Consider the following 24,573-nt stretch of genomic DNA (forward strand, 5'->3'; position numbering starts at 1 on the left):
TTTTTTTAACTTTATTTGGCTCTCTGCATTTCTAATTATCATTTAACGCCACAAGTTCATAGACTCCACTGGTGGACCATTAGTCCCCAAGATTTCACGTAACCTAATAGCTGGCTTCTGGTACATTTGACAGATCTGTTCATCAAACGTTTGCTTTGCTTGGCTTCCTGCATCGACAATCTTATTTTAATACAGCTTCCTTGTCCCGTATCTCCAGCTTGTTAGTCACGGAGGCACGATTCCGTCTTTGCGTATTGCAGAGTTGTCTTCTCTTGAGAGCAGGTATTGATTGTTACGTCATTGGTTTGTGTGAGAAAATTACGTCGTTTTCTCAAAAANCTTGCTTTGCTTGGCTTCCTGCATCGACAATTTTATTTTAATACAGCTTCCTTGTCCCGTATCCCCAGCTTGTTAGTCACAGACGCACGATAGTTCAGTGGTAGGACGCCGGTTCGTGACCGATAGGCTGCCGGTTCGAGTCACGTCACGGCACTGTGTTGTATTTTGGAAAAATATTCTTTACTCTACTTGTTCCAGTCTACTCAGCTGTAAATGAGTGTGTGGCTGGGCAGTGCTAGAATTGTTGAATGCTAAATGTGTGCGCCGAACTGGCAGCACCGGCTTCATGCTTCCCAGGGAGTTGAGTAAATAACCATTGATAATAATATGTGAACCGCTTTGAGACGACCTACGAATTAGGTTGTGATAAAGCGGTATATACAATGTAAGAACCTCGATTTTAATATTATTATTAACATTTATGATGTTGATCTAAAATCGGCACATTCGATCATTATTTGAGGCACAGTCATATGTTCGTCGCATGAATGACAAAGTGGCTTATTTTCTCTCCGAATCAAGAACGCATAAGTATACAATGTATGTTCCGTGCGAAGTCGTGAAATGACGACCTCCTCTCTACGGTATTTACTGATAGGGATTTTTGTACTTACAGTTGGTCGAATTGCAAAGAGTTTGTTGATAATAATATCTGACCATCTTTGTTTCCAATTGCTTTTGATGAAACTGGTGACATAAGGTTTGAAATCAGAGGAAGGTGTTTGGTTAACTGGTTGCAGGTTACGTGCTCCTCATGCAGCTTTGTCGACCGATTCGTTTCCACGAATTCTGACATTAAAAAGGGACCAATAGAGACATTATATGACAGTATTCCTCAACATAGATGACACGAAAGATGAGCTGCTGCACGTGACTGTATTTTAACGAGAATATATACTTTAAAGGACAGATGACGAACCACAACATTTTATAGCTTGGTGAGCAGAAGAGACGCTTACCTTTTCCGAGCACCTGTTCTTAGACTCCATGTTCTTTTTCAAAGTTCTACATTTAAATATTTATCAATGTTCACATTTCCCAATGTTGTATAAATGCCACCTCAGTAGTCTAAGTCTTATAGTCAAATATAAGTTTTATTGCAGTTCAGTCCCTCATAGGCTACATTCTTTTGGTCAACATGAAAGCGAAAAAATACACGCGTATGACACAAAATGAAATCCGTCTAAAATTCCTTTTAACAAAGCTGCTTTGCAGATGAATAGAGGATACGACATACACGGAGGGTATACAATCAGACACGGAGGGTATAAAATCAGACACGGAGAGTATAAAATCAGACACGGAGGGTATACAATCATACACGGAGGGTATACAATCATACACAGAGGGTATACAATCATACACGGAGGGTATAAAATCAGACACAGAGGGTATACAATCATACACGGAGAGTATACAATCATACACGGAGAGGATACAATCATACACGGAGGGTATACAATAATACACGGAGGGTATACAATCATACACAGAGGGGATACAATCATACACGGAGGGTATAAAATCATAAACGGAGGGTATACAATCATACACGGAGAGTATAAAATCAGACACGGAGGGTATACAATCATACACGGAGGGTATAAAATCATAAACGGAGGGTATACAATCATACACGGAGGGTATACAATCATACACGGGAGTATAAAATCAGACACGGAGGGTATACAATCATACACGGAGAGTATACAATCATACACGGAGAGTATACAATCATACACGGAGGGTATACAATCATACACGGAGGGTATAAAATCAGACACGGAGGGTATACAATCATACACGGAGGGTATAAAATCAGACACGGAGAGTATAAAATCATACACGGAGGGTATAGAATCAGACACGGAGGGTATAAAATCAGACACGGAGGGTATACAATCATACACGGAGAGTATAGAATCAGACACGGAGGGTATAAAATCATGCACGGAGGGTATACAATCAGACTTAAAACATGAAAATTAAAATTAAAATTAAAATTAAAAAACCCATATACATTACATGATTCAGAATCTCGCCGTCCTTTTACCAGTGTCACCACTGGAGTTTCCTGCGACATGTTGCCAACACGTACCTTTGTCTGAGTTTGAAGTGATGTAGATCTATTAGGGTACATGTATATATGGGGCAAAGAAGATAAATGTTTATACATATAGAGGTACTAACGACGTCATAATTGTGTGCTCATTAGCCTGAGTTTGAAGTAATGTAGATCTATAAGCGAACATGAATATGCATATAGAGGTACTAACGACGTCATAAGTGTGTGCTAATTACCAGTTGGCTATTTACGGAACCATAAACTAAGTACCTGACAAGGAAGTACCCAAGTCGTACGGAGCGTTGGTGTACGCTTCCAACAGATATTGGTTTAGAAATGCCAATAGGATTCTTACAGCAAAATTGGCACGATTCTCATCGTAAAGACATGCTTCATTGTCCAAAAATTAAACCAATTATATATTAATGGTTTTGTAAATAGGTGACCTGAATAACATTGTTGATTAATATAGATTTTCTTTTGATTCGAGTTGAGTTAGGAATACGACGTCGTTTATCTAGACGCCCCCGTGCTCACTGTGTTGTTTAGCTAGACGCCCCCGTCCTCACTGTGTTGTTCATCTAGACGTCCCTGTGCTCAATGTGTTGTTTATCTAGACCCCCCCCTGTTCACTGTGTTGTTTATCTAGACGCCCCCGTGCTTACTGTGTTGTTTATCTAGACGCCACGTGCTCCCTGTGTTGTTTATCTAAACGCCCCCGTGCTCACTGTGATGTTTATCTAGACGCCCCGTGCTCACTGTGTTGTTTATCTAGACGCCCCCGTGCTCACTGTGTTGTTTATCTAGACGCCCCCGTGCTCACTGTGTTGTTATCTAGACGTCCCCGTGCTCACTCTGTTCTTTATCTAGACGCCCCCGTGCTCACTGTGTTGTTTATACCTGGACATTATTGTAACTAGTCGTTGACATATTCCAAGTTATCGTACGTCACTTGACTTGTTGACTTGTGTGATTACCCAGGTCTATTGGTCAAATGGTCAGTATTTTAAACTATCTTTGTGCATTGTCCAAGCTACAAGTACAATAAACGGAGTATACTGCCAGCCTCTGTACCGTTATCGTGACTCACGGTGTAGCGTGAGAGTTGCAAGTCCCGTGAAAGTTGCAAGCGCGCATATGCAGTGAAAATTGTCATTTCCGGCGTGATATTTGCAAGTTTTGGTTTGCAACATAACTGAATCAACTACTTATGGTAATAAATAGATGTGTCAACATCCAGAAACATTTGCAGTAAGACCTACAAATCTCATAATTGCGTTAAATGTATCAATGAAATACCTGCTATTACGCTTACTAGCCTTAAACTGTGTTACCGGCCGGCACCTATCAACGTTGAACACAACCACACCGAAATCGGAAAACAATGAAGAGGCCTACATGTCTGGTAAGTGTATACAAATATACGTAACATAGCAACCTAATTATTTGATTCTTAACAGTAAAAAATATTTCCAGCCTGCGTTTTACGGTTCCGCTTCAACAAACAACTAAAGGAGGACTCCTTTATATATATTCCATATTTTGTTCAACGCAATTCATGATCTTTTATCGTTAACTTTTAGATCTTGTAATAAACCTGTTAATCCACGTTCGATAAAAGTACACGTACTATAACAGTGATAACATAAAGTCCACCTCTTCACGTCTGCATTTTAGGCTCTTTGCACAGACGTTATGTACATACGACCCTTTATTTATTCACTGATATGCACATTGAGGTGAATATCTTCTTGCTAAAAGTATAATGGTGATTGTATGCCTTTGTTTGTTTGTCAATTACACTAATACTAGTATCCATATGTTGTAAAGCGCTTAAGAGTAATTTTACAAACAGTATAGGGCGCTATATAAATGGTGTATGTTATTATTTCAATCTTTATTCTTTTTACTTTTATTACTTCTGATGAATCAAAATGGACAAAACGGTCATATGGTGTACTACAATAATAATGACTTTGTTTTGTTGTCTATATACACTTTCTAGGTTTAATAGGTGCGTCTTTACTTTTAATGTGTAGCTGCTAATTTAACCTCCCAGTGTGTATGAATTTGCCGATGGAAAATCCGTTTCTGAGGAAGGCCGTACTTGTGTAATTAGAATTTAGTCTAGCACGGTTAGCTCAAATACAAATATTATTTAAATATAAATATAAACTTTGCTTATTTTACTGCATAATGAAACAAGTCATATTAATCACTCTTGTGGGTCCGGATGTTAGCGCTAGGGGTGTGTGGGGTGTCTTCGGACCGAGTGTTGGAGGAAACCGGAGTACTCGGAGAAAACCCGCGTTGTCGGGAAGGTGACCATATACCTCTTCACGTCCGATCAGGGAATGGAATCCCGGCCGCCTTGGTGAAAGGCACGTGCGCTATCCACTGCACCACCCGATCGACCTTGTAAATACAAGTTTCATGTCTGTTCATTTCTTTAATACGGATGATCTAGTGTAGCCAAGGGTGTTGTGGACACTCCTCTTTCGCCATATATGCCTCTTGACATTTAAGAAATAATTCATTACTTTTACCGCAAGTAGCATAGAGGAGTCCGATATGTAGATAAACGAATTGATGATATAAGTTAAACCAAAATAAGAAAATGTTTTAGGCTTTCTCCAACTATTGTATTTGTAAATAAGTACTTTCTGTATTTCTGGTGATTATTGTTCTAGCAAGATAACACAAAGCATTGATATATATAGCGTTTTAAAAAGTGTTATACGTTATTTTAAGAACATTCTATATTATAGGCAAGTCCGTCGCCATAGTTTTCTTAGTCTCATTTTTGGCATCAGTTCCGCGCTATCACAAAGAGACAAACACGAACATACAGGCAGCCTCCCAAAAAACACACGCATACACTACACGCATGCATATTGCACACAGGGGAGGTCGTCCTTAAAGGACCATATCTGTTGATAGGACGTAAAACAATACTGAACCAAACCAAACCATGATTACAGCAGATCTAATAAATGTTCAACTGACTCTCCTAATGCTACCGCTCAAGTAAAGTGGAACCAAACCAAGATTTTTTTATTTTATTTTGTTGCTCCTGGATTTTACAACTGACGGGTGCAGCCAGAAGGGTGTTTTAGTTATACAATATAATGTGTTGTATCGCATGGCCATAAAATAGGAGGCATCGGTGTGTGACGATCCGTCATATTCCTTCTTTTCGTATTGCAGAGTTATCTGCTCTTGTGAGCAGGTATTGATTGTTACGTCATTAGTTTGTGTGAGAAAATTACGTCGTTTTCTCAAAAAATCATAACGTTACTCTCACGAACAAATGACGTAACAGTCAATACCTGCTCACAAGAGCAGATAACTCTGCAATACGAAAAGACGGAATAGGTAATGATCAGTAACTGTGTCGGATATTAAATATATCATTTTAAAGAAACATATAGCCATGCTTCATGCTACAACCACAAAACACTGTGATCAATATATATCGTTTACACATATAACTGTTGATTTATGGAACAATCTTCCGTGTAATGTTGCGAAACCAAGTGCAGAAATACAGTTCTAACGAAAAAGTCGAAATCTAAACGTCGCCCACTAAGTCGCCGTACGACGTGGAGTAGATAACGCGGGTATGTTCTTTGTCCCAAACCTGTAGGAGTATCTTTCCCCGAACTTGCTATTTATCAATTATCATTCTTAAAAGTAAAACTATATAAAAGACAATGTCTGCACATTATCACCAATCAACGTCTTCACTATAATATTATTTCTATTTAGTAACAGGTGCTCTACTGTTGGGAGGTCTTTAACACACACGTGTAAAGGGAGGAAACTCGTAGCGTACATTGACACATCAAAAAACAACCAAACAGATGTATCATTGTGCTCTGTGAAATACGTTAGCTTATTGGTCAGTTGGTCAAGTCATATCGGCCTGCCAACGAAAAAAAGGGAAATTTACATACTTATTTCAACAAAAGAAAGTAAATTGCAAAAGGATAAGTCCTGCGAATATAAGTACTGCGAAATTGCCATATTTCATTTTTTAATCAATTTTACGTAAATATTCGAAAATCTTTGACAAATCAATTGTACAGAACTATGTTCCAGGGCAATAGAGAAATTATAATTTCTCAACAACGAGATCGGTATTTTCATTGGTTTGAAGTTCAAACAAACAACAAACAATCGTTTTCTAAATGTGACACTTGGATGAAAACTTTAAATCGTCTGATAATATTGAAATTGACAATAATGTGCGTTTCAAGGGGGTAAAAATTTACGGTTTTCACATATTATTAGAAATATAGATAGAGAATAATACATGCCTTTTTCCATATCACAACCAGTATTAACCCGAGACTCAAATATCAGCCCCTGGGACGAAGGCTTTGATATGGAAAAAGGCATGTTTTGTTCTGTTTATTACATACTTACCAATAAGATACGGATAGACCTTCTACCTTATGACCTTTTTTTTCTTTTGAACTTTTGAAAAACGAAAAAAATCTAAAAGGTTCCGAATAACGTTGATGGGAAAAATTAGAAGTGTTCCAAAAGGGGTGTGATACGTGTTTTGCGGACTGATACAGCGAGGGCTGATACGGGTTTAGGGGTGTGATACAGCGAGGGCTGATATGGGTTAAAGCAATTGTGTCGTATCGCATATACAAAAAACAACGTATTTTTCAGTAAGTATATAACAAAGATAACTAACATGTTGTTTTCAGATATATAGAAGAAAATACCTTATTGTTTATAAAAAGGCTGTAAGTCTCGTTGAAATAAACGACATTTTTCATATGAAATGCTGACTTTGATGTGATCGCGAGTGCTTCCCGTACCCTTGCTGAGGGGAGTTTATTTCGTCAAGCTATGTCGCCAGGAAGACTCATGCTAAATATGCATACTATACTAGCGGGAAAAAGAAACTGTGCATGCCTAAAATGTGTTATAAAAAATAAATGTGTATGACGTAGACCAACAAGGTTTTCAGGGACAATTTATTTGTTATTTATTAACAGTTGCATTCCATTTTCCACGTTACGGAATCAATAGGTTCCGCTCAGGAGTGACGTTTACACAGTAGGGGTCAATACTGAGTTAACAAAGTTAATACCTCGTATATCCACCGTTTGCCTGAATGCAAGCCTGGCAACGTCGACGAATGGAGCCTATCAGACGGTTCAAGAATGCTTGTGGGATGGCATTCCAGATCTGTACCAACGCTGCAGCCAAATCAGCCAACGTCACCGGTAATACCCGTAATCTGCGCTTCATTTCATCCCAGACGTGTTCAATGGGCGACAGATCGAGGGATACAGCAGGCCAGGGTAACACGTCAACGTTCTGCTGGGCCAGAAAGTCCAAAGCGACACGAGCTGTGTGTGGCCTGGCGTTGTCCTGCTGTAGCGTAATGTGACGTTGCTGCCCTTGCACGAATGGAACGACGTGGGTCCGGAGGATTTCGTCACGGTAACGTAGCGCGTTCTAATTCCCGTTAACAACCACAAGAGGCGTTCTACCGTTGGCTGTGATGCCGCCCCAAATCATTACGCTGCCTCCGCCGAAAGAACGTCGTTGTACCACACACGCGTCACGGAAACGTTCTCCAACGCGATGAACACTCTTGAACGGCCGCCACTACTATCCAGGTGGACTCGCGACTCGTCCGTAAACAAAATGCCTGCCCAATCCCGTCGTGTAAATCGCAGATGCCTTCTGCACCCGTCCAGACGTGCTACACAATGACGTGGCAGAAGAACTGGGCGGATTACAGGACGTCGCGGACGGATAGCTCGTTAACGCAATCGGTTCCGTTCAGGTTTTGGGCTTATTGGTAGCAACCCAGGGATTGTCCGTGCAGTCAAACATGCCGTTTTGAAGTGATTTCGCAAATGGGCAAGCCGAATATTCGTACAACGTTGGTAAAATGTTATCTATGACAGTTTGTGTATCTCAAATTAAAATGTATTTTCTTAATGAAACGCCAAAGTTGGGGCTGTATTAAGGCGTATCAGATCATGAATATGATATTATGAATTGAAATATTTTGTATAAACAACATTTTAAAAGAAAATAGTAAAGTGAATAGTTATTGCTGAAATATTCAATGCATTTAATTAAAACAATCACATCAACAACAATTTCAAGAATTTTCACCGCATAATGTATATGTTAAAACAGGGGACAATTATACTTACATATTTGTTCAGTACACGGGCGATGAGACCTTTTTTGTTCCTCGAGCTCACGGGAATAAGAAAACATTTCGATCAGTTTTAAAGCAGCTCAAGTCAGCTAGTTCTAGTGATAACAACCTTCAACCGTTTTTAAGAGGAATCAAACTGGAAACCATGTTAAAGCAATTTTGCAGGGTCGAGCTAATGTTAGGTCTCCCTCATAAGCACGCCATCAGTTGATATCGGCAAGGAATGAGAAAAGTATTTTATAGCTTATGTGTTAATAAATACTTCTTTATAATTTGATATGTATATTGATTGCGAATCAGATGGGTATCGCGTCTAAAATGTATTTTATGACATTGTATCTTGTGATGCTGGCTGTGACAGATGGTTTTATAATAGATGTGTAAGTGATCTGTCAGATTTACATTTTTCTAGGGAAATTTGTATTGGTCTCATCGCCTATGTACTGTTAAGTCAGCTAGTTTTAGTGATAACAACCTTCAACCATTTTTAAGAGGAACCAAACTGGAAACCATGTTAAAGCAATTTTGCAGGGTCGAGCTAATGTTAGGTCTCCCTCATCAGCACGTCATCAGTTGATATCGGTAAGGAATGAGAAAAGTATTTTTAAAGCTTATGTGTTTAAAAAGACTTCTTTATAATTTGATATTTGTATTGATTGCGAATCAGATGGGTATCGCGTCTAAAATGTATTGTATGACATGGTATCTTGTGATGCTGGCTGTGACAGATGGTTTTATAAAAGATGTGTAAGTGATCTGTCAGATTTACATTTTTCTAAGGAAAGTTTTATTGGTCTCATCGCCTATGTACTGAACAAACCTGTAAGTAATTGTCCCTTGTTTTAACATATACTTTCTGCGTTGAAAATTCTTTTGATTTTTTTTACATGTTATTGTTCTAATTATGTATTGTTAATGACTGTACTCCATTCCTAATATCAGCAATAATTATTCATTTTACTAAAAACAACTACAGCAGGTATTTTTTTGAATACGTCTATTTATAATTACAATTCACAATTTTCAGTTCAACTTAAAACTGATGTGTTTTTGCTATTTTTTTATGTATTTGTGTTCTATTAAAACTTATAATGTGCAGTGAATAAACAGTAAATTCCTTTTGAAAAAAATATATATTTCAATCATAGAACAATTTTTTTCAAGTTATTATAACCATCAAGAAGTTTTATGTTGTGAACTATTATTAATCTTATATATATATATAGTTAAAAAATGGCTTCTTATGTAGAACTGCGTCCTCGTCGCAGAGCCTGGTAACATTCCTATAAATGTAAGAATGGCTAAGAATTCTGCTTGATATCGACATAGCTTCACGCACTGATCTCTCCTTACCACGGGTACGAGAGTAAATCAAACACCTGTGATCATAATAAAGTCGACATTTCATTTGAAAAAGGTATTTTTTTTAAGCTCACCTGGTCCAGCGTCCGTTCGTCTGTGAACTTTTCCTTTCAAACGCTACTTGTCCTGAACGGTCCAGTATATTTTGACTAAATTTAGTCTGAAGCATCCTTAGGCCAATGTGACCCGATTTTGTATAAACAGTGGGTGTGCCCCCCTGGGGGCAGATGGGCAGGCCCCAATAGGGGAAATAGAGGTAAAACCTTTAAAATCCTTCTCCTATCTTGGCGATTAAGGGATTTTATCCTAATTTAGTCTGGAACATCCTTGGGCCAAGGTGACTCAAGTTGTATAACAGTGGGTGTAGCCCCCTTTGGAGCAGAGGGACGGGGCCCAATATCAGAAATAAATTTAAACCTTTAAAATCCCTTTTCTACCATAGCGATTAAGGGATTATATCCTAATTTAGTCTGGAACATCCTTGGGCCAGGGTGACTCAAGTTGTATAACAGTGAGTGTACCCCCCTGGGGGCAGAGGGGCGTGCCCAATAGAGGAAACAAAGCAAATTCTTCAAAATCCGTCTTCTGTAAGAATGACAGACTTTTGTCCAATTTTGGTAGGAAGCACCTTTGGGTGAAGGGGAACCCATTTTGTATAAAGGGTGGGTCTGACCCCCACCCCACCCCCGGGGGTAGAGAGGCGGTGGCCCAATATGGGATATAGAGGAATAGCGTTAATATCCTTTTTCTTCCGTTGGGATGAAGGTATTTTAACCAAATTTGAACAGTAGCATCCTATGGGGGAGGGAAATCAATTTTGTATAACTTGTGGGTCTAACCCACCTAGGGCCTGCGGGGTGGGGCCAGATAGGGGTTATTTAGCAAATTCTTTAAAATTCTTCTCCTGTAGGAATGACAGATTTTTGTCCAAAGTTGGTATGAAGCACCCTTGGGTAAAGGGAAACTCATTTTGTATAAAGGGAGGGTCTGACACTTGGGCCCAATAAGGGATATAGAGGAATAGCGTTAATATCTGTCTTCTTCTCTTTGAATGAAGATATTTTGACAAAATTTGAATAGTAGCATCCTATGGGGAAGGGAAATCAATTTTGTATAAATGGTGTTTGAACCCCCTGGGGTAGAGGGGCGGGGCAAAATAGGGAAAATAGCAAGATAGCTTTAAAATCCTTCTTCTTCTGTAGGAATGACAGGAGTTTTTTCCATGTTTGGTCTAAAGCATCCTTCGGTGAAGGGGACTTAAATTTGTATCAACGGTGGGTCTGACCCCCTGGAGGCAGAGGGGCGGGACCCAATAGTGGAAACATAGCAAATTTTTCAAAATCCTAATTTTCTTTAGAAATGACAGGATTTTGTCCAATTCCATATATATATAATCCTTGACTAACCATGTAATACATGTACACTACCAGCAACATCTAGCTATTCCAACTTCAATTTTGCTCACATTTATCATGAGAGCGATACAAGCCCTCTAGGCCTCTTGTTTTCATTGAAACTGATGTAATTACAAACAAGATTTTATTTTTGTTACATGGAACTGACATTAATATGCCATTGGACTCTATATTTCAGATAATTTATAAAAATCGGTCATTTTCACGGTTGACTGCGGCGTAAAAGTTTTACCCCTTGAAATATACAGTATCGACGATTTCTAAGTTATCAAAATATTACATTCTTTTTCTCAATGTCAGATTTGAAAAAGAATGTTTGAAAATATTGTATAATTTAAAAAAATAATAATATATAAACTAATGCGTTAAAGAGATATTAAAGTATCTTTATATTCCTGGTACATTTGTACGGGGTTTTAGTCCGGGACCGGAAACGGCATACAAGATTTACCTACCACCAAAAATAAGTCCAGAATTTATTCATGCCTAATTTGTCAATGTCTAATCAAAGCTAAATTTTGCTTTTTCAAAAGGGAAGAGATTTTAAACTAATATTTTTTTTTTTAATTTCCAAAATGTTGGATTACTACAATTTGGACTAAACGTTATAAATATATTATCATTTTGGTGTCAGATCTATGTGCGTGACACAACTTTCAATATTGACGTCGACAATCTTCCGCGATAAAAACATGTTTGAAAAGGGGAAATAAAAAGATCAATAAGAAGTAAAACAGATGTTTATTTGGATTGTTTTGCCAACCTGAATACTGAAGTCAAGATACATTGAATTGTATCTACTGTAAATATTAGTTAACGACAAGTGGAGTCAGGATTCGTCTTAACCACTACACATAGTATACAGTACGGCCTTGGAAAATAGTTCACCAGCTTGGAAAAACTACTTTGACTCTTGACTGAAAGGGCAGGAACTAACTGTTTTGTTACTTACAAATATCTGTATGGACTACATTTGTTTTCAACAAATTCCAGTAAACCCTGCTCTGATATTTCTTGAAAACATTCTCTTAGAGCGACAGTCATGTTCGGGAACGTCTGCTCTTAAACAAACGACGTCAGTGTTCACTAAGAGCTTTAATCGAGATCAAATACATGCTTGGACGCGTTTGTGGTAAGGAAACGTGTGTTAGTTCGAAAGCTTCCCATGAAAATAGTTTTGACTTATTCATGGCTGTATATGAATTACGCTATTTTCACTCTGAATATAGTCAAATTGTTTTATTGCTTTTCATAGAGAGAGTCAGGCAACAACACAAGCTATAAGATGTCGGTTCCGTGAACTCGCCTGTGTGAAGTAGCGTTATCAAACACAGTTAAGTGTCCCAACTATTGAGATAAATGTCACTCAGCGTACACACTGCGGCCAGTTATCTTCCCCTGTAATCCTAGAGTACACATTGTCCACGTTACTCTGTATCAATGACGTATCTGCTCAGTTGTCTGTCGTTCCTGACAACCTCAGCCAACCCGAGCTTAACCCTGTAACAACGATGTCCAGCATACCCCGTCTCTCCATCCCTGTAGGCCCTGTACCTGCTGTTAAGTATTGTGTGTATGATTGTGTAAATAGTCGGAGATGATGGTAAACTAAACAAGCGTTACCAATAATGATAAAATATAAAATATTAGTTTATTTTTTGTATATTTACATTTGCTCTGCATCCTTACATTGCAATGCATCGATAAGGCAAATGTTGTTATAAGACTATAACAACATTTGCTATTGTAACGTCATCAATCTCTATTTTAACTTCATCGATTTCATTGTTGTCAAGACCTGATTTACTGTTCAAAGAACTGTTCGAAATAACTAAATAAAGCATAATTACTTTATTATGAAAATGTAAATATAAACAATCAATACTTTAGCAAATATTGTTATGGTCCTTTAACACACAATATCCGGGCTTTATTAAGTTTGTCATCAATAGCAATGTGTGTTATAGGACCATAACAACATTTGCTAAAACATTCATTGCTTAATTCGTATTTTACTGAACCGGGTGTTTGTAGTGTAGTTTTTAATACATATATTCAACGACACATTTACAACTAATGGTTCAAGTATAACATCCCACACTTAAATTATATAGAATAATTAAGGATTTAGTTTCACCCTCTGTTTTCTGGTTTCGCGTTGTTTTATGCTTACCCGTTTGTCACGAGAAGATATTTATGTTATCATTTGAAAATTTTGTCAATGATTTTGTTAATGTCAAGCTTATTATATAATTATCATGTTTCTTTCTTTGTTTCGGATTTAACGTCCCCATTGCCCCATTGCCCCTAGGGCAATACTTTGTATCACAGGGACATGCTAATGTGTAACAGCTATATTTGGACATAAACTGAGGTGTTGAGAATACTTTTGCCATTTTTGGAGTTTAGATTTATATTTTCGGTAAAATGCTTCCCTTCCCCTAACCCTCCCCCTATGATGGTATATACGACACATCGACCCAAATTACTTTCTTGCTTTAAAAACCACATTTTGATGTACACAAATGCTTCTTACCGTCGGAAAGACTAATTTTGTGTTGTTGAAACTACGCAAATTGAATTATCTTTCCTGTGACATTATCTCTAATCACAGAGTCACTTTTTCCATATTCATGCTTCTGCATATATGACTGTGATTGTTGTGGAGAGCTTAACACTTAAACAAACAAATCTCCATTTAGTTATACGACAGATTTAGATTCCTATAATGTGAATTATTTTCCTTAAAAATATACTTAATTTATGTGTCTGCAGTATGTGTGTGAAGTCCGATAAATAGTTAAAAATAAACGTCATCTGTAGAATACATCGACAGTGGTCTCAGATTACGGTATAAATACCGATACAGTCCCTGTGAACAGGCAAGCTATCTGAAAACGGAGGGGGATAGTTTATCTATACCAGGGTCATTAATCAGCTCGGCCTATCACAGAGCTACGGGAAATGACGTCACTGTTCTAGGCCATTTCTCGTGCTATCGTATCCGTAGATAAGGTACAAGTGTTGATAATGATCGAAACTCCGTACAAATGGATCGGGGACGACTAATTCTACAAATTCTATTTAAGCATCAATGATAACATAGTTTACCTGTGCTAACTTCATGACGTCATCGTATATTTAGTGTTACAGAAAAGGAATTATACATGGACTCTTCCTGTCGTTTTAAAGTTATGTAGTTCTGTTATTTTTTCCGTTTAAAAAATAGAGAAGGCTAAACAGTTTATTGTGAAAAAGTAAATCTATAAAGTTGCTTTTAAAATTGGTTAAATATACAGAATGCTAAATAGGAAATCATCTAGGACTCGTCGGTGAGGCTAAGGACCGAAAGGTGTGAAATCTAAATTGGTCCACGCTACTGTTGAAAAAGAAAGGTGTGTGTGTTGTGTCAAGTTTCAAACGTTTTGGTAACTCCCATTGATTAAGTTTTCGGCATCAAATCAGCGCTATCACAAGAAAGCAAGTACACCAACATACCTACCCCAGCACACACGAATACATGCATACATATAGGACGTCCTTCAATGACCTTAGCTGATAATAGGACGATGAATCAAATAAAAGCATACCAAATCCAAGCTTGACTTACCTTCAGACTTCTGGACACCCCTCCTGTGTTCACCACCATTGGATGACGTCAGAATTTCAGGTAATTTCCTTGACTTAAGGATGACAACTGCTTCTCGCGTACCCAGAAGAATCTCGAGAGCGCTTTGTAAGTCTTCTAGATAGGTAAAACGAACAGCTCTGGGGCCGTTCCGAACCTCTTGAACAGGAACGTTTAACTTAATGTTCACTTTCTTCCAGCTCGATGTAGCGTCTTTCAAAACACGCAAAGTTTCCTTTGTATCTTCTGTCGTTTCAGGTCTTGTTACATCATGACTCGTCCGTCGGTAAAACTCACTTTCTGAAAAACTATTCTCTCGCTTCAGATATTGCGGCACCGCGAAGCTTGCACGTCGAAGCGAAGGCCCGGGCTTTCTTTCTGAAGAGGCTTTCCTACTTTCAACTATAGAGGTTTTCCGGGATCCGATTGACTCCACCGAATCCTGACTGTCCCTTGATTTACTGAAGCACATCATGGAGTTCCTCCTCATTGTCATTCTGGGGCCTCCCTCGTCCTCGTCTATACTCTTGTCCTGGGGCGGCGGAATGTTATCTAGCATGGCATACGTTTTCCTTCGTTCTTTCAATGATGCTCTTCCGTTTTCGTTACTTTTCGTGTTAGGTGACGTTACTTCCGGTACAAAACTAGTACATTCGGTTTCGTCCGACTCCGATATAACAGAACATGCTTTCTGTAAAGATTTCACTCGATCCATTGCTGCCAACCCGACATTATCCAGGCTCCCGTTCGAGTTAGTACTACCGAACATGTCAGACGTTATATCATAGTGTGACATTTGACCCGACAAATTACCATTTTTGCATCCTCGGGCTTCACTGCTAGCATAACAGGGTCTCTCTTCACATTCGGTCCTCTCGTCATTCTGTTCGTCCAAATTATGTTTGGTCCCGTTTAAAACTAAAGTATTTTCGCCGTACGGGCTTCTCAGCGTTGGCGATTCTTTCATACTGGTTGTTTGGGTCCTCCATCCGACACGATAATATTTATTGTTACAGCCCGCGCTGTTACTCCCCATGTCGTTCTCAACTTGACAGTTTTCCGATGACGTCTCGGGTAAAGCGTGGGCGCGCAGTCCGGCGTCCATAGTTACTGTATTCTGGCCAGGGTATGATAATCCAGTGTGGTGTTTACCTGTCAATTATCAAAGGAGTAGTGTGTTAAATTAGACAACATTGTTATCCTGTCCCATAAAATATCACTCCGGATTAAAATGTTAGCTTGTAGAATGTACAAATAACACGGCAGTATGAATACGCTTGTTCATTTTACACAAATAATACTGCAGCATGAATATTAGTTTAAAAAATAACAGTGCGAATACTGTATATTTCAAACAGTACGGCAGTACAAATACTCTTTGAATACTGTACATGTAAATACAAATAATATGGCAGTGCAAAAACTCAGTATCATATCTCACCCAGTAGAAATACTCTATATCATATCTCACCCAGTAGAAATACGCTATATCATATCTCACCCAGTAGAAATACTCTATATCATATCTCACCCAGTAGAAATACTCTACATCATATATCACCCAGTAGAAATACTATGTATCATATCTCACCGGTTTGAAATACTATGTATCATATCTCACCAGAAATACTCAATATCATATCTCACCTAGTAGAAATACTCTATATCATATCTCACCCAGCAGAAATACTCTATATCAAATCTCACTCAGTAGAAATACTCTATCTCATATCTCACCCAGTAGAAATACTCTACATCATATCTCACCATGTAGAAATACTCTATATCATATCTCTCCCAGTAGAAATCCTCGATATCATATCTCACCCAGTATAAATACTCTACATCATATCTCACCATGTAGAAATACTCTATATCATATCTCTCCCAGTAGAAATCCTCGATATCATATCTCACCCAGTATAAATACTCTACATCATATCTCACCATGTAGAAATACTCTATATCATATCTCGCCAAGTAGAAATACTAAGTATCATATCTCACCGAGTAGAAATACTCTATATCATATTTTACCCAGTAGAAATACTATGTATCATCTCTCACCGGTTTGAAATACTATGTATCAGATCTCACCAGAAATACTCAATATCATATCTCACCTAGTAGAAATACTCTATATCATATCTTACCCAATAGAAATACTCTATATCATATCTCACTCAGTAGAAATACTCTATCTCATATCTCACCCAGTAGAAATACTTTATTTCATATCTCACCCCGTAGAAATACTCTATATAATATCTCACCCAGTAGAAATACTATTATCATACATCACCCATTAGAAATACTCTATATCATATCTCACGCAGTAGAAATACTCTATATCATATCTCACCAAGTAGAAATACTCTATATCACATCGCAGCCAGTAGAAATACTCTACATCATATCGCACCCAGTAGAAATACTCTATATCAGATCTCACCCAGTAGAAATACTCTATCTCATATCTCACCCAGTAGAAATACTATATCTCATATCTCACCCAGTAGAAATACTCGATATCATATCTCACCCAGTATAAATACTCTACATCATATCTCACCATGTAGAAATACTCTATATCATATCTCGCCAAGTAGAAATACTAAGTATCATATCTCACGGAGTAGAAATACTCTATATCATATCTTACCCAATAGAAATACTCTATATCATATCTCACCAAGTAGAAATACTCTATATCACATCGCAGCCAGTAGAAATACTCTACATCATATCGCACCCAGTAGAAATACTCTATATCAGATCTCACCCAGTAGAAATACTCTATATCCTATCTCACCCAGTAGAAATACTCTATCTCATATCTCACCCAGTAGAAATACTCTACATCATATCTCACCATGTAGAAATACTCTATATCATATCTCCCCCAGTAGAAATACTCTATATCATATCTTACCCAGTAGAAATACTCTACATCATATCTCACCATGTAGAAATACTCTATATCATATCTCGCCAAGTAGAAATACTAAGTATCATATCTCACCGAGTAGAAATACTCTATATCATATCTCTCCCAGTAGAAATACTCTATATCATATCTCACGCAGTAGAAATACTCTATATCATATATCACCCAGTAGAAATACTATGTATCACATCTCACCGGTTTGAAATACTATGTATCATATCTCACCGGTTTGAAATACTATGTATCATATCTCACCCAGTAGAAATACTCTATATCATATCTCACCCAGTAGAAATACTCTATATCATTTCTCACCAAGTAGAAATACTATCCGCTTTAAAAAATAATGACAACAGTACACAAAAATAAAAAAAATATTCGATTGGGCGAACAGCCAAACGTACGTGCAATTACTTTCATCGAACTAAACGTTCAAATATAATCCGTGGACACAACAACTTCAAAACATTGTCTTTATCATTTCGTATAAACAGTATTGTAACAATCATTAAAGAAACTTAAAAGGTAAAAATATTGTATATCGCTATGATGATTGACGTCGTTTCTTCATGGCGTCACACCGCGGAGGCATATCCGTTAAATTCGACAATTGAGTGACGCGTTTTTTGTTGATATTGGAGAAATATTTTGAATGTTTAGAGGTGGCAATGGAACTAAGAGTTAATATCTATCTTTTCGACATCATTGTAAACCATGGGAAGCGTATTCCTTCTCTCCTCGTGTTCCTTCAGCCAGGTGAAACTTACAGTGACATTTCATTTTAAACAAAGCAGACAACAGACGTGCCAGACAGTGGAGTAGTGAGAGAACGTTTTTATACTATCAGCCTTGACCTGTGGTGTGGTCGAAGCCAAGAATCGTTGTGTGTTTTGAAAATAACAATTTATTTCCGCATAAAAGAATATGGTGATTTTGATTGAAATAGACATAATCGCTACGGTTTTATAATGAAATATGCAATTTGTCGTCCAAAGATATAAAAAAAGATCCGAACGTGACTCCGTATTGTTTGTTTACTTTTGGGTCACGTTCGTACAATGTAATACTACTTATTAATAGGCACGGTAGTCTAGCGGTAGGACGCCGGGCTCGTGACCGAGGGTTTCGGGTTCGAGTCACGGCACTGTGTTGCATCTTTGAACAATGTACTTTACTCCACTTGTTCCAGTCTACTCAGCTGTAAATGAGCATGTGGTTGGGCAGTGCTAGACTTGTTGATTGCTAGCTGTGAACGCCGAAATGGCAGCATCAGCTTGTATACTTTGAGGGAGTTGAGAAAGACATTGGCTGGTTTCAAAGGGCCTTTAACTACGGATAACAATAATAATTTGTGAACCGCTTTGAAACGACCTTTGAACTAGGTTGTGATAAAGCGGTATATAAGAACCTCGAATTATCATTATTACTCGTCCCGGTTCATAGTCTGGTGACCCGAAACCAAGTTTACTTTGTTTGCATACTGGCATTGCAGCGAAAATATAAATAAATGAATAATAAACCAGGAAATATTCATTCACTATACTGTATATGTATTTCCGTTAACAGAATACCTCTAATGTATATCTAACATATAAATAACATAAGTGCAGTTCATCTAAAAGCTGAAACTAAAATAGACCTAAATCACAATGTAATTTACCTTTTTACTATGTGATTCATTCTCGCATTATAATATATGTAATTTAAATAATATATACTTAGAATATGGACAGGGGAAATTAAAAATGATTCATGTATAGATTTAAAAATGCATGTATTTTATTGCAACTAAATATTTACAAAAGAATGGGACACGATGTTGTACAACTTATCACAGTCATTTCCTTCAAAATACATGACTATACACAATTACCCGATAACACTATTTACGCAATATATATAAGTATATTTCATATGGAAATAGAAAGGTGAGAGGAAGAAGAGACGGAGTGAGACACGAAGTAAGGCATAATAAGACAGGTAGAGTCAAAGAAAAAGAGAGAAATAGAAAGAGAAAGATTGTCACATTCGGGCAAACCGGTTGCATTTGCAACGAAGGTATTTTCTTCTTTGCTGAACATAACTGTTAATTAACAAAATAAATATGATTTACTTACTTGTAACCTGAACAGCTAGCGTTACAATGATGCATTATAAGTTTTCCGGAGTATCAATAACGTCATAAGTGTTGAAAAGGTGTTAAGGGTCATGATGGAGAGGATGTGACGTCACATAATCTGCCCGGGAGGCAACACGAGACCATGTAACGTGTTATCTCTACGTATCGGAGCCAGTGTCCTTAAAGTATGGTTAGCTTAAAAGTACGGAATATTAAAAAAAACAAACACCATAAACGTAATGCTTGAATATATATCTTTGGAAAATCCCAAACATTTTTTTTGGGAATGAAGATATTCAAAAACATTCAATACCACAAATACAATTCATAAAAAAAACTAATAAAACCCCTCTATACATAGTCCGTACCCGATTACCTTTCGGGACGAACGATTCATTGTAAGCAGAAAAAAAAACATCCGTATCGGGAATCCTCTCAGGTCTGAGGAAGGCCTTAAAGGGACAAAGACTATTCGTATCCGGTAGCCCTCAGGGGCGTACGCTGCTTTATAAGGACGATGATACATCATCAGTACAAAACATTAAATATCTGAGGACACCCCACTTTTATATATAACATAGTTTTTACCCATGCGAGGAAGACAGTGGATTCTGTTCCCAGGACGTACCTAATTAGCGCGCTTCATTTAGTTGACCTCTGTCCTGTTAGTATTTATAATGCCTATGAATACCAACTGAAAGCAGTTAAATAGTTATAGATTATCACACTGCATTTTCAGGGTTTGTCGCGAGATCAATTTTATCTAGGTGCGCGATAAACTCAACTAAACACTATGTTTCCAAAAGACTTCTAAGCTCAATGGTCAACAATCGCGACAAACGCATACAAATAGAAGTTTTACGCAGCGGAATACCATGAACCTTAAAACCACGTAGATTTGAAAAAAAAAACTTACGTCACTGGCTTTCCCACATGCAAATTTACCCCTGGATGCACATTCTAAAATGATCATAGGACAGTCGCCAATGTTATATCAAACCAATCCTGCTCACGACCCCAATACCTCATGGTTCCCTTTGTTTTGAAACTTTGGTCCTTATTACTATTATTATTATTAAATGCTTAATGGACCATCAACACAGGATAGGTCATTAGGGCCAACAAATGGTCGAAAAAAAACAATGCAAAAAACCGTCAAACAAACTTAAAGGTTAAAAGACAAACGTCAATTTGAATATTGAAAGTTGCTATGATGACTCAAATATTATTAAAAATACCAACAGCTTGCAGATAGCCTTGAAACTTTCTTTTGAGCCACTCGTTCGAGGCTTTAAACTAGGATTTCCCTGATTTGCTTGTTTGTTTGTTTGTGTTTTATGTCCTATTAACAGCTATGGTCATTTAAGGACGTGTCAGGTTTTGAGGTGGAGAAAAGCCGGAGTTCCCGGAGAATAGAACACCGACCAACGGCCAGTACCTGAACCTGTCGCGAATTCAAATGCATTTGTTCCGTAAAGTGGTCTAGTTTCCTCAATATATCTGTAAATGACATCGCAAACCCATGCTCTAGCGCTAGGTCATTCTCGTCTAAGTTTCCGGTGTTATATGTCGGTGGCATTTAAAATTCCCAGCGATGTTTCCTATTTTGTGACGTTTTCACTCTGGTCTTACATGTACTAACATCTAAGCATTCTGCTATTATGTTTGCACAAATCAAGCTATTGAACAACGTCGATTCCCTGCTCTGTTGTTCCCCCGTGGCCTCCATGTTCTTTCTCATTTCATTTTTGATATTCATTTAAAAGCTGGAGATTTTTTTCTTTCTGACTGTACCTTTTTGGAACTACAGGCGATCATGGAATAGTCTTTTATATTACATATTTATAATGCGCCATTATCAATAACGATGGCGTAAGAATGGAAGAATATAACTTCGACATCGTTGCAGACATTACAAAACTTGTCATCCTGTTTTACTAACATTCCCTATGGTTTGGTTTGTTTGTGTTTTACGCCTATTAACAGCTATGGTCATTTAAGTACGTGCCAGATTTTGGTGGTGGAGGAAAGCAAATAAAATTTAGAAAAAAACCTAATAACACACCGTTATTATCATCGCGAGCAAATGGAAAAAATCGAGAGGCCACCGCTGTATTTTACTACATGTCGTAAAAAGTGATTAATGTACACCCCTTTCCCGCTGTCATTATCGGGAGAGTTGTCGAGTACTTTTGTGTCTTTTGCTTAGGGGACACAGTCAAAATTGACACCATTGGAAAACTAGATCTCTTTGATTCTGTATCACATTTCTATTCTTATTTTTCTTACGCACTCTTCTAATGATAGAGCAGTTGTACAACTACCAATGCAGTTTGTTAAGTTTGTTTCAAGACCAACTCATCACCCAATGACATCGATCAAAGCACGATTCAATCCTTAAACAACCATGCAAGGAGTACCTTTGACTATCCGTCTCTTTACCTTCAGCAACAGATTGACCTTAATATCTATAAAACAAATGAGGAGAAACGGGGAGTAGAAGGTCGAGACAAACGCATGAAAAATACCAATGTGTCAACAAAACAATGCTTTTCAAACTCCAAATAAAAAGGCCAGGCCTTTAGAACAACAAAATATTATTATTCGTTTCCAGCTGGGAAAAACATTCAATACTTATATTGACATTCTAATGTATAAGTTAATATTGACCTATATATACTAGTACACATATTCCCTTATATTTTCCAATTTACCGGGACATACCAAAGTCCTTAAAACGGTAGTTGTTATTCCCTGATTAACGTTTAGCATTAAGGGGAATGGCAATAACCGGTTCACCCGTTGTCATTAAAATGTGACCGGGCGGAATGCTGTGCTTGGTGCCTTTGGCATGGTATTTCAGTGAGATAGCACTATAAAGTCGGCGTTAGATCCGCGCTATCACAAGGAGGCAATTGCACCAACATACCCTGTCTCCGACACGCATACACACATGTACGCTTACACAAAACATATGGATGTACGTCCTTATATTATCTCAGCTTCTGATAGGACTTTAAACAAAACAGAAACAAAATAGAAACAAAAGTACCACAAATACCAAACCAAACTGGAGAAAATGATTCCAAAATAACGTAACAGGTTGTTCCGGACCGGTAGCTGGAAACGTTTTAGAAGCCACAAGGCACCCGAAGGAGTTTGCAACTTTATAGAAGGCAATTTTAGACAAGCCGCAGATGTGCGAATTTTATACTTGGAAAATGTTGGCACGTCGTTAAAACGCTCGTCATTTGACTTCATGAGATATATCTTAAAAAAACATACCATACCTTGTCTCCAGCACACGTCACACATGCACGCTTACACAACACACACGGAGACACGTCCTTAAATGACATTAGATGTTGATAGGACGTTAAACGAAACACAACCAAAAAGCATGTCCAGGAAAAGCATATTCAGGACATCGGGGATATTGGAATAGTAAGGAGCTCGTAGCTAATGAGAAAATAAATAATACAATTGTAACAGATTTAAAGAGGAAAGCATTTGGAGGGATCAACCGCATCCAAGTGTTTTGTGATCAGGATGTGCGAGGATCTCCAAAACAAAGTGTGGATGAAAATAGCATGTCATCAGTGCCGAAGGGGTCTCGAACATTCGCGGCAACAGGCTATAAACACATTATAAAAACCGTCAATTTGCAACCAAACAATGATCTTGGCAAAGGCTTTGCACGTGCCTTCAACTGAGGGTGTAAAATAACAATGAATTTCAATTATGGAAAAAAAAAACTGTTGAATTTTCTAAAATGAGTTTTTATTAAATATTAAATATAAATATTCACTTTTGATATTTTTATTTCTATTAGGTATACTTACCCAGTACATAACCTCATATCGGTGTTACAGGGGATTCGTCTCCCCTCAATAGGTAACGTCTTCTCGCTGATGATATTATTCGTTTTTGGGAGACAAATCCTAAAATCCTATTGTCACACCGATTTGGGTTCATTAATTGTATAGCATTATCATGTGAATTTATCTTTATACAAAGGTTACCAGTGCATGTTCTGGGAAAGAATAAGCCTGCCGTATTGTATCCCACTATATGATCGTAAGAGGCTCGACTTATGTGGGCCCTTTTATAATCGGGGGTTGTTTTTCCTAATCATCTATTAAGGTGATATCTGTTTCAAGTTCAGGCGGTGTCTCACTAGGCACCCGTCCTCATATGCCCCTGGCATTTTCGAGGACGTTTTACCCCAAACCGATTTATACAAAGGTCGAGTACTATCACATCTCGTTTTTTCTCAAGGACGATGTCAATGTCACTGTTGCAATTTATACATTTTTATGCATAGTTCGACAGTTGCTATTTTGTCTACAGATTCCCTTTCTTTACTTTGCAAACTTGAGTTCTATACAAACGTTCATTTACCTTTATAAAAAGTACCTTGAAAGAATCGGTAACACAGGATGCGAAAATCGAAGTCAATTTAACGTTTAAAGGAAAATTTTCAAATAATGAAGCTT

At 37.7% G+C, this 24,573-nt stretch overlaps 1 protein-coding gene across 2 annotated transcripts in view; it reads right to left on the reverse strand.

The window, feature by feature from the left end:
- The window catches only part of LOC110461011 (leucine-rich repeat serine/threonine-protein kinase 2-like), a 52,959-nt gene extending 32,816 nt beyond the window's left edge, over positions 1–20,143 (reverse strand). The window contains exons 1-2 of one of the 2 annotated variants that reach the window (XM_021514272.1): positions 20,076–20,143; positions 14,994–16,163 (exon numbers count right to left, since the gene is read on the reverse strand). In XM_021514272.1, the coding sequence (XP_021369947.1) occupies positions 14,994–16,116 (1,123 nt within the window). In that variant the 5' untranslated portion in view covers positions 16,117–16,163; positions 20,076–20,143. Of the gene's footprint in view, positions 1–8,598; positions 8,807–14,993; positions 16,164–20,075 lie in introns of those variants that run through there. The other variant, XM_021514274.1, reaches the window with a different exon arrangement.
- Between the last annotated feature and the right edge of the window lie 4,430 nt (positions 20,144–24,573).

This window comes from Mizuhopecten yessoensis, unplaced genomic scaffold, assembly GCF_002113885.1.
Source record: "Mizuhopecten yessoensis strain PY_sf001 unplaced genomic scaffold, ASM211388v2 scaffold10533, whole genome shotgun sequence".
Taxonomy (NCBI): Eukaryota; Metazoa; Mollusca; class Bivalvia; order Pectinida; family Pectinidae; genus Mizuhopecten; species Mizuhopecten yessoensis.